General features: G+C 44.5%; 1 protein-coding gene across 1 annotated transcript in view; it reads left to right on the top strand.

The window, feature by feature from the left end:
* Positions 1 to 12148, top strand: part of LOC122383525 — a 55267-nt gene that overhangs the window by 31970 nt on the left and 11149 nt on the right. The window contains exons 14-22 of the mRNA XM_043370033.1: positions 7348 to 7493; positions 7839 to 7946; positions 8149 to 8232; positions 8503 to 8625; positions 9068 to 9178; positions 9281 to 9391; positions 9678 to 9852; positions 10087 to 10250; positions 10430 to 10540. Of these exons, the coding sequence (XP_043225968.1) occupies positions 7348 to 7493; positions 7839 to 7946; positions 8149 to 8232; positions 8503 to 8625; positions 9068 to 9178; positions 9281 to 9391; positions 9678 to 9852; positions 10087 to 10250; positions 10430 to 10540 (1133 nt within the window). The remainder of the gene's footprint in view (positions 1 to 7347; positions 7494 to 7838; positions 7947 to 8148; positions 8233 to 8502; positions 8626 to 9067; positions 9179 to 9280; positions 9392 to 9677; positions 9853 to 10086; positions 10251 to 10429; positions 10541 to 12148) is intronic.

Below are 12148 nucleotides of genomic sequence, written 5' to 3'. Positions count from 1 at the left end.
AATGCAGTTTTTTGAATATATTAGCCAAAAAATCAAAAAAACAATTTGAGTTTCGAAAAAAAAACGGAATATATATGATAGTTCCTACCGTCTTCTATCTACATACCAAATTTCAGATCGATATCTCCTTTTTTGGCCAAGTTATAGCGAAAAAACTGTTCAAAAATGATGACGTCAAATTTTCAAACTCAATTTTTTGGCATTTTTAGACCACGTTGGGCAAAACAAAGACCACCATTGGACTCCCCGTGACGAGCTGCATCGAATGGATACCCATTTTATGCAAAAATATCAACTTTGAAATTTGACCTAATTTGACCTGACCTTGACCTGACCTTGACCTGACCTTCACCGGAATATAATCTAAACTGACCCCAAAGGCTGCCTGACCCACATAATCGCATTTGTCATGTAAAATGGACCATAAAACATGTATCACACGACACTTTCACATTGTTACCCCCAGTGACCTGACCTCTGTGACCTGACCTGGTATCAGTGACCTCAGATAGCGAAGTATGTGTTGGACGAACAATGTACCATCGATGGTTTTCAATAACTTACCAATTTACTCGATTTCACAACACATTTCTTGAAATGCCTGTGAACGGTGAAAATCTGACCTTTGACCTGACCTGTGACGTCATCGGTTTGACCTAGATCAATGAAATTTGGTCACAAGGTAGTTCCCCGGTGGGGCTATCGAACGCCGTTTGAATTTTGAAAATCGGCCGGTAAATTTCCGAGATATCAGGGGGGGCCGAAACGGCCCCCACCCCCCCCCCCTCCCTACGGGTGGTAGGGTCCGCCGGTAGCCCTACGGGGCGCGGGTTAACGGTGCAACATATCTCACTTTTTAGCTAAAACCCCTTAAAATATCAATTTTTTATAAATTTAGTCCGAACCTTATGATGGGAAGGATTCACAAGGACAGAGCCACCGCTAAGCGAGGCTTGTTGCGGTGACCCTGCCCTCTACCCTCCGATCGCGCAATCCCAGTTCTATGGCACAATTTAGAGTCCAAAGTTTAACGTGCGCACATAGCCGCGCACGGGGCATTCCACGTCAAATCGAACAAAAATCGGCTGTTTTGCACCTTACCATCAGCGATTTCATTATAAATTTGTGAGCGAGTTCCTGTGTCGCCCCGAACATTACATTGATGTTTTTTGCACATTCTGACCACAGGTCTTCTAAATATAGGGCATCGAATTTTTACAAAATGTTGCATCTTTATATATTTGAACGACCATAACTTTGGTTGTACTTGTTTGATTTGAATGAAATAAACCTTACTGTTTAGGTAATTTCTTAAGCATTTGTTAAGAATTGCACCTACTTAAATATATGACCTTGAAATTTGCTTAACTCTGTTCTTAAGCACAAAAATTGAAATAGCAAAAAACACGTCACCTTCGATTTGGCTAATTTTCATATATTTTATTGCCTACCATATTCTTAACAACCTGTGAAAAAATTAGAGTGGGCCATTCATAAGTTTTGAAGAAAATTGCACATATGCAAACGTATGTTAGCACGCGCAGTGGAGGGGGAAGAGTGAATTTCGCCCCACCCCTCCTGTTTTTCGCCAATATCTCATAGTATTAATGCGAAATCAATTATAGCTACCTGTCCAAAATTGAATTGCACATCTCATCATGCAAGCAAGAAGAAAATCGGTTCACAACTGGTCTAGTAATAGCGGTGTAAAGTGAACATCCTGTCGCCGCGGCGACGCGGCGACTCGGCAGCCGGCGCCGACCGCTAGCCGCCGCCTGAATTGTAGACTGTGCCGGGACGGAACGGAACGTTTCCGTCTTTACATCGCGCTCCTTACCGCTGATTACGTTCGATTCGCGTCAAATTTTGTGAGAAGACTAAGAAATGAACAGGCAATCTTATGGTGTAAGAATTTTGAAAATCGGTTGGTAAACAATTGAAATATGAACGTGTAAACACAAAATTGTGATTGCTGCGTTTCTCGCGTCGGCCGATCCCGCCTCAGCCGGCGACATGTTACTCTTAGCAGGTCTCTAACTGCCATATTGATTATTGGATTAACTAGAAATTCCCCATACATACTCAAAAATGTATATTCTTTCGTATAGTGAAGATAAAAAGACGTGAAGATATCGTTGCGTGATAATGTTTTCGTTGAATTTTTGGCTTCATGATGCATTTCCACACGGCTCAAAATTCACCGCAAAATACCCGTTTGCCTGAGACACTTTTACTATGGAACTTGAATGCTTGACTACGATGACTATGTATTTCCATTCTCGCAGAGTTTGGGATATCACTAATCAGCAATCATTCATTTCAGAAAGTGTACACAAGCAAGCATGTCTTGACTCTGTCTTTCAAGGTCACGCGCGGTTGCGTGATGTTGATGCATGAAAACGGCGTTTGCCGCGAGAGTTATGAATGGCCCACTCCAATTTTTTTCACAGATGGTTAGGAACATTGTGACGGACATAATATGTAAAAATTACCCGAATCGAAGGTGACGTGTTTTTTGCTATTTAAATTTTTCTGTTTTAATTCAAGGTCAAATGCATTTCAAGGTCACTTCAATTTAATTTTATAATTAAGAATCAAAGCCTTATCAATTGCCTACAAGACCCTGTTAATATCATTTTGATACCAGAAAAGAAACCAGAGTTATAGACATTTAAAAAATTGATGTGTGGCATTTTTGGCTATATTCGATGACCTATATCTCAGCGATACTTTATCAAATTTCGAAAATATTATACGTAACTCAGTTTTGAACCATGCCCAGTCTGCCTACAAATTTTCAGAAAAATCGAAGGGGATGACGGATTTCGGTGTTTGATTTGACGTGGAATGCCCCGCACGGCCAGTCCCCTACACTGACTTCGCCTGGCTACGGCCTGCCACCAACCGCAACCATACCTGTCAGGAAGCCCATAAATGTCAAGCGCCCGTCGCGCTTCGAACCCGGACTGTTGTAACCGGGAACGCGTGCTCTCACCACGCGGAGTCCAACGCTCTACCAACTGAGCTACGGGACCGGCTCAGACCGGCATTTTGCTCTATAACTTTAACCCTAGAACGCCTAGGGGGGGGGGGGTGTATCAACCCCCCCCCCCTGAGGTTTTTTCGAAGTGCACGCTAAACGGCTTGTCGTAGCGGGCTGAAATTTTCAATACCCTCTGGGGCAACCTTTGCGCATCTTTTGCCGAAAAAAAATTGATCGGGTCATGTCAGGTCACGGAGTTATGACGTCATAAGAGGTACAGCTTCCGGCCGACAGTTACCAAACGTGTGCGCCGAATCCCTAGGTTTTCTGCCGGTGATACCCACATTGTTTGATGGATCATGATGAAACTTCCCATGCATATTGGGGCAAGCATTGGCTATCGTGTGGTGCAAGAAAATTGACCGGGTCAGGTCAGGTCACGGAGCTATGACGTCACAAGAGGAACAGCGTCCGGTACTATTTTTGAAAAGCGCCCGAACCACTATTTTGCTAATTCTTGTCACCTCAATGGGAATATGCAGCAATATTAGCTTCTATAGGGAGCAAATGGACCTCCCAAATCCAAAAATACAATCAGATTTCAAAAATTTAAATTTTGATTTTTCGAATTTCCGCCGCCGACTGTGACCTTGCCGACTTCCGGCGCTCCCAACGCGCCATTTTTAGAGCTAGGGAAACCAAATACATACCAAACGATAGAGAATTGATCAAGGAACACGATAGTGAAGGGTTCAAGTCGATATCTTCCACCGTTTTGCCGCAATCGCCGCGGAAAGTTGAAAAAGTTTGATTTTTTCGGAAAATTTGACCTTTGACCGGTCATAAGTAGGTCAAATGTTGACCTAGGACCAAAAAATATACCACCAATCGCGAGATCTCGTTGAGAGCAATCCGTTGGTTTTTTCCGCTAAGCTCTACGACCTTCCGTTTCGAAACGCCAGGGGGGGGGGGTCGTAACAACCCCCCCCCCTGGTCGTTCGTGTTATGAGAAATGGCCTGGTCGTGCGAGGGTTAACAATATACAATTTTTGTTAGCCTTAACTTTTTTACTGGCGTTACCTTAGCTGCCACGCTGAAAGGACAAACAGCTGAGCATTTTATTGTGAATAATTTAGCCGGAAACGGGGTGGCCGGGCTTCCCCCGCGCCCGGGCTTCCCCCGGCTTCCCCTAAGGGGGGGAGGTCCCTTGCCGTTTCGCCCCTGATCGAGCTAGAGCTTCGCGGAAAAAAACGAGCGTGTTGCCCGTGACGAAAGGAAGCCGATGATACCTAATTTTAAGGTCCTAGGTCATTGGTTGACCTTACAGGTCAGGTCAATGACCCAAAAGTCGGGAAAATCGGGACCTGTTAGAAAGTCGTCAAGTGTGGCTGCTGTGGGGTTTTTCGGGGCGCTGATAATGAATATCATGTTAGTTTTGATCACAGATGATGTCTTTATGCATTTAGTCCAGGTCGGGTCAGGTCAGGTCAGGTCAACCAGTAGGGGTCCTGCCGGGTATTCCTAGTAGGTGTCAACCGCCTCTGACAGCTTCGTAACATGTTACGAAGGCACCAAAACTACTCCGTAAATGTTCATATGGTTGCTAAATTCGAATTCAGCTCCAAAAACTGGCCTAGAAACATGTAAAACTCGAAAAAGTGAACCGATGTCAGGTCACCAAAGTCAATGACCTGACCTGACCTTCAGGTGACCTTGACACCCACCCTAATGCATGGTGGCAACATCATATCACATGTTTGAACGCTTGAAACCACGAAAAGACTGCAAACGCGCGGCTAATGTGAGCCGACAATTTAGGGTGTTTCACTTATCACTTTTTTCTCAGATTGTCTCTCCTCGATCGGATTCCCATTATTTCATCTTCTTAATAAAATTTGGTGGCAATTATTCGATTTTAAACTCGATTCTAAACGTCGCGATAATTCGCCAAAGTTTTCAATTTTTGTGCCGTTCGGCGTTGAAGTCACCGATGTTAGAGCAATTGCAAGTAGGGCACTAACACCAAGAAAATACGGCCGTGCAAGAGGTGGTATTAACCGGTATTTTATGACACTGTGAAGGTTGAATATGGTACCTGCGCTTCCATAAAAGTGTCGTCGCATATTCTGGTGCTCAGATTAACATACACAGACATAACTCATTATTCAGGACACGACAACTTAACAGTAAGCAAAACACTGGTACGTCAGTGACGGCAAAACATGTATTTCGGTACCGGGCCTCAACACCGTTTCTCATCGAACCCAGTCACAGGGTAGCCAGGGCTGCCTTTGTCATGTGTGGCACTGCACGCCTGTGCCTCTCCACAGCCTGCAGAAGCCACTGGAATTGGTCCTGCCCCTTCACATGCTGAGCGAATGTTTTCAGAAGAGCGATGCCCCTCTCCGCGGTGTCGTTCACGACTTTCTTTGTTTTCACGAATTCCTTGCATAGGATGTACGCCTCGTGACCTTCCCACTCCCCAGGAGGCTTCGTCATCCACTCGTGGTCGACTCCCATCAGGTCAAACATCAGCCACGACGACGTGGTCACCAATTCTGACAGGCTGGTGGACTCATCCAGTGCGACCGATGGTGTCTGATCAGGCGCCGCGGAGCACGAGTTTGCGAGCAGGTTGACACATATGGGCTATGGCCTCCTTCTCTTCTTCTGTGACACGGCTGCTAAAGAGGCTGAATACTACAACTGATGGCTGCAGATACCACAAATGGCGCCGCATCACAGCGAGAGCAGCGTTCGCCACTGGTTGGTCCAACTGCCTATACCGCACCAGGCTACGGTACAGGTTGAGGTCGTTAGCGGGGGCGTCCTCTGCAACAGGGGCCGGCAGCCACGCGACGACATAGAAGAGGAGCAGGAACTGAGCCATCCGCTGCACCTTCTCCTGCATTGGCTCATCGTACTCCAGCTGGTCCGCGAACAAGAACATCTTGATGCTGTACACTTGATGCTGTACACTGTACAGCATCAAGATGTTCTGCTCCTCTTCTATGTCGTCGCGTGGCTGCCGGCCCCTGTTGCAGAGGACGCCCCCGCTAACGACCTCAACCTGTACCGTAGCCTGGTGCGGTATAGGCAGTTGGACCAACCAGTGGCGAACGCTGCTGTCGCTGTGATGCGGCGCCATTTGTGGTATCTGCAGCCATCAGTTGTAGTATTCAGCCTCTTTAGCAGCCGTGTCACAGAAGAGGAGAAGGAGGCCATATGTGTCAACCTGCTCGCAAACTCGTGCTCCGCGGCGCCTGATCAGACACCATCGGTCGCACTGGATGAGTCCACCAGCCTGTCAGTATTGGTGACCACGTCGTCGTGGCTGATGTTTGACCTGATGGGAGTCGACCACGAGTGGATGACGAAGCCTCCTGGGGAGTGGGAAGGTCACGAGGCGTACATCCTATGCAAGGAATTCGTGAAAACAGTGAAAGTCGTGAACGACACCGCGGAGAGGGGCATCGCTCTTCTGAAAACATTCGCTCAGCATGTGAAGGGGCAGGACCAATTCCAGTGGCTTCTGCAGGCTGTGGAGAGGCACAGGCGTGCAGTGCCACACATGACAAAGGCAGCCCTGGCTACCCTGTGACTGGGTTCGATGAGAAACGGTGTTGAGGCCCGGTACCGAAATACATGTTTTGCCGTCACTGACGTACCAGTGTTTTGCTTACTGTTAAGTTGTCGTGTCCTGAATAATGAGTTATGTCTGTGTATGTTAATCTGAGCACCAGAATATGCGACGACACTTTTATGGAAGCGCAGGTACCATATTCAACCTTCACAGTGTCATAAAATACCGGTTAATACCACCTCTTGCACGGCCGTATTTTCTTGGTGTTAGTGCCCTACTTGCAATTGCTCTAACATGGGTGACTTCAACGCCGAACGGCACAAAAATTGAAAACTTTGGCGAATTATCGCGACGTTTAGAATCGAGTTTAAAATCGAATAATTGCCACCAAATTTTATTAAAAAGATGAAATAATGGGAATCCGATCGAGGAGAGACAATCTGAGAAAAAAGTGAAAAGTGAAACACCCTAGCCGACATACGCCGAATCGCGATTCCGGCCAAACATGGTCTCGAAAAGTAGGTCACAGGTCAAAGGTCATTGGGGTCAAGGTCATGAAATTTTTAGGGTAGGTGTAAAATTGATTAACGCGAGGGTACTGAAAGTTTCGTCGCGATCAACCGCTTTTTACGCGAGTTATTGGCGAAAAACCATGGGGGGGTTCCGTTCGACCCCCCCCCCCCTATACGGGCGAGGGTTAAGCTTAGTTTAACCATGGATGAGATAAGTGTTATCTCATCCATGGTTTGACCAAGCTAACGATTTAACACTGTTTCCACAGGACAGGATGCCAGTGTGGTGTACCTAGTCCCTTCCTGAAAAAGAAGGCGGCACTTAAACCGATTGTGGTGCACGACTCGAGTCACAACAGAGGCCACATCCCATCACGATGGTTTCTTCTGATCAAATATAACGCAGGTCGGAGAGGTGAGAATCTTTCGTCGAATGAGTATCCTCCTTGTGAAGTGTACCAGAGGGTGTTCGGTTAAATCACTGGTGTGCTAGAATTTGAGTCAGAATTGCTAATAACTAAGAAATTGATTCACTTAATCTTTAATATAGTTACCTGATTTGAATCTTCTAATGAAAGGCATAAGGAAGACTTTTAATAGATAAGACACAGCTACGTTGTAGGTATGCGCGTTTGATTACCTGCAACAAAATAAATATTTACTTACGTGGCTTTTATTTATTTCAACTCAGTATAAGGATAGCCAAAATTGATGATCACCTTTTACATTATAAGGAATCACAAAATGTATCATATTTCAGTATTCCGGCCCAGGACGTTCGGCAACACCCAAAACATCAGTCCACCTCAGTCTGGGTCCGTTGCAGTAAACGGCACTGCCGCACTGCATTCAACAGAAGCATCTGTTGGTGAGTCGATCAATGAGAAATAGTTTTTACCCTCCCTCTTTATTGATACCCACTAAGTAATTCAGCTATATTTATTTGGATTTGATCAAATGATCTATTGAACTCCAAGCTGTGAAACAAACAACCTTCTCCGTTTTAACCATACAAAATTAGGATTGAACAAGATCCTATGGTTGTGCTGAAGGACATGCCTTCATTTCAGAATTGAAGATGAGAAGGACAACTTTACAAAACATGAAGAGATTCGGCTATAACCGAATACGCAGTAGTTTTGTGCCTTCAACCGGTAAGCAAAATAGGCAAGCAATTAAGTTCATACGCGTACCTGCACTACAATGTATAATGCAATAGCACATCATGACTGCGTGTTTTCGTTGCGAAAAAAAATGGTTGGTGCAGTTAGCCTGTAATATTTGATCCTCATAAGCAATATCATCTGAGGGTCAGGGCACTTACGACATATGATACGGGTCCCTAAGTTCTAATTGTAGAAGCATGCATCTAATACTTAAATGCAATAAAAACTATGTAAATTAACGGTGTTTATAATTTTCAGCCTCAACAAATCTCAACCAGGATATTCAGAGCTCGGAGAGTTCCTCAAATAAAGTTAAAGAAACCTTTTCGAACAAAACCGGGCAGCCTGCTCGCATACTCGAGGATATCAAATCTTATATTGGTGAGTCGCTTTCGATCGTGCGAATGATCAGTCGTACTACTGAGTTCAGCAGTATTCCAAAATACATTCAATTTTCCCTAACATTTTGACAACTAATGTTTTTAACATTGAAAATGATAAGACCCGGAAAGCAAAATAGTACAATGCAACAACCGCAGCGATTTCTGGGTATGTCTGGTCTCCAAGTCCTAAATTTCGATTAAATGTGAAAGAAATAATAGTTAAGAGCAAATAAATGCAAATAAATGCAGCTGAGACTCCCAGTTCTAGCTGCATAATTTCATTTTTGCCGGTTTAGGGTTTAGTGAGTAAAACTAACAAGAAATAAGATTTAGTCAGTGAGGATTCAACTGTTTGTGAAAAGAATTATGCAATCTTTTTAAAAATAAAAACACACTTGAAAATACTTGTTTTCCTGTGAACTGTCACTCGTTCATTGCAGGAGATTACTTGAAGAAAACAGCAAAAGCAGAAGGAAAATTCGGATACGAAAGAAATCCATTCTACTGGAGGCACTCAGTCGAAGAGGATGCTAAGTTCAGAAAAACGCGATGTAAGTTCAACTCTTAGAGACTGAAGGGTGCTAGAAATTTTGTGAATTAAAATTGGAGAAGCATGGAAGTGATGACATTGTAAAACGCAACCATTTTTACAGTTTCTCTGAAGAAATCCAGACTGGGTCTGACGAAATACCGGTCGGTGTCTACCGGAGAGGAGGTTGGATTTTACCGCAGTGCAAAAAAGTCGTCAGGTCAGCTTTTCGTCGGTGAGTATCGGCAGGTTTTGAAGCGTAAAAGTGTTCAAAATTTGTCAATTTCCAAGACAATTTCTTGCGCGTCTAATGATTATAAGAACTATTGCATTTCTATAACTGATGTTCCACGAGCGACTAACTGGAAGTTTGCATTTATGCTTCAATTATGAGTATGAACACGAATAGTTAATATTTTACAGTGTGTCCATTTGAACATTTTTGGAATAGTGGCTAATTAGTGAGCACAGTGAGCCAGGTAAATGAAGACTCAGCTAGCAAAGAACTCTGTCCTTTTTAGTAAAGCCAACACTGTTCAGTAGCTGCCTCAGTCGTGCTGCTAACGAGTCAGGCTGGCTGGACCTCGGAAAGAAACCCGATACGCTAGAGAAATGCCTGTGCGCCTGCGACACTCACACTGCAAAGCGAGGCAAACAGAAAGCAGCTCTTCATGTGGCAGCAGCCATCTTGCAGAGGTCAGTGCTACAGCACATGTGATTGGTCATGCACAGCACACATGCAGTTTCACATGAGTCGGTGACTGTTCAGCACACTGATTATGACTTGCTATCGATTTTGAACCGTATAGATGGTGTGCGTCAGTCATACCTATGGGTCGCGATGGATAACAAGTAACAACACTATTTTTTCTTTACCTCTTTGTTTTCCCTGTGACTTTTAATTCGTCTGACAAGATCCCTATTTGACAGAGAGAGGTGTTTCTGCTCCTTTGGGATTCCGAAGCTGCAAAACGTCGTCGCCACCATCCCGAAGCCTGCCAAGTGTCCAAATGGAACAGTTTCAGAGGCATACATCAAACAATATAGTGATCGGATCATAAAGCAATTCTGCGATGGCGTCAAAGCAGACGATGGTGAGAGCTATATTGGTTCTACTGCTTGCTGCTGTACTATACTCGTAAACATATAAATTTCAGCAGCTATCACAACGATTTCATAGACAGGGATTGCGCTATAATTTCATCAAAAGATCATTATTTTTTGCAGTATCGTCTGTGTTTTCAAATGTCTACGACTGATTTTTATTTTTCAGGAGTGGATGTCACATTCCCTGGTGGAATAGGAAAGTACTCTGTCTACAGTGCAGGGCCTTTTGCTAGTTACTCGACCATCGGAAGATCTTTTTCGCATCTCACTTTTCTTGGTGAGTGTTTTCCATTTGCCAATAGCACCTAGCAATATTCCAAATTAATTTAAAAGGCGTAAAAACAATGTGAGTGGACATTGGAACTTTAAGCCGCCATTTTTAGAATAATAACCTTACAAATACCCATAGAAACAAAATTTAGTCAAAGCCCGTCTATTGATGGAAATTTGCTACATCTTACAAATTATGTCTGCTCTAAAAGCACCTTTTGCTGTAGGTACTGATAGATAGATAGATACAGGGTCTTTCATAATGAATGTTACTTTTAAACATTTAGTTAGGAGCTCTTAATTTATCACTTCCACGTGAATTTTATATGCGTATTGTTGCAAATTGATTAGGGTTTGTCCCAAAAAATTAAAAAATTCACAACGCCAATTTTCCTTCACGGAAAAGCAGAGTATGTGGTATGTAGACACCACTAAAACGCATTACGGATTAAGGCCGCCCCACACTGGAACTCGCATGCGGGTTGCGGGTTTGCGGGTTTTGAGTTTGCAGGCATAATACTAATTTATAGAGTGATTAGACCGCTCCCTTATGGTAACTTTATGAATGCAGTGAAGCCGGTGCACCTTCAGAAACTTACATATAGTCACAATACCAGCGCAACGAACCAAAATTCGACTCCAACGAAAAACCCGCAAGCCTCGCAGAACTCGCAGACCTCGCAGCGAGGAAAATCGAAAGTTGACTCACAATCAACTTTTGGAATGCGATGCAAGGTCGCTCGCAAGCTAAAAACATGCAGACTCGTCTGTTAGATGGTAGTGTGGGTCATTCAGCTTATATTGTATTATTTGATTTTGAAGAAACCCGAAAACTCAAAAACTCGCAACCCGCATGCGAGTTCCAGTGTGGGGCGGCCTTTACGGTCGACGGACAAGTCTTCATCCATTGGCTCTCCCCTGGGTCAACACTGAACGGGGTGGCTTACCTAAGGCTGCTGAAGGAATGCTTCTGCATCAGGTCAGGGACAAGTTTCAAAGAGACGGCCTGTGGTTCCAGCAGGATGGCGCCACAGTGCACACCACGGCAGCTGTTGCGCCAGTGGCTGATCGAGAATTTCGAAGAGCGCGTTATCAGCCGCCTCACCGAGCGACCATGGCCACCACGGAGCCCTGAACTCTCCCCGCTGTACTACTGGTTTTGGGGAGTCGCATTGGCAGATCTGACACAAAACCCTCGCAGCCATCCACTGCGAACCACAGTGGAGAGGTTTACTGGAAGCCTGGACCCAGACGTTGTGAGGCGCGCGGTGCGACACCTTCGTCAGAGGGCCGAAACCTGTGCCTTAAAGGGCGATACAGTGGAAGATTCCTGAGGAGCATTAAAATCAAAGTTGTGTGTGCAAAAACGCTAATGTGTTTCTGTTTCATGTGATGGTACATATTACATGAGGAACATATATGTCCTGAGAAATAACTCTTTCAAAAGTAACATTCATTATGAAAGACCCTAGATAGATAGATTTGTATTTCAGACTAACAGTCCATTGCTATGAGTTGATGATGGATGTACCAGATGGATGATGGATGAACAACAACAAACATCGATTAAGGCACACTCCCAGTCGATGCACATTCAATGTAGCACAGCATGACA

The sequence above is a fragment of the Amphibalanus amphitrite genome, unplaced genomic scaffold, assembly GCF_019059575.1.
Source record: "Amphibalanus amphitrite isolate SeventyFive unplaced genomic scaffold, NRLGWU_Aamphi_draft 000166F_arrow, whole genome shotgun sequence".
Taxonomy (NCBI): domain Eukaryota; kingdom Metazoa; phylum Arthropoda; class Thecostraca; order Balanomorpha; family Balanidae; genus Amphibalanus; species Amphibalanus amphitrite.
The sequence above is the reverse complement of the archived record's forward strand: the minus strand, read 5'-3'. Positions and strand labels throughout refer to the sequence as shown.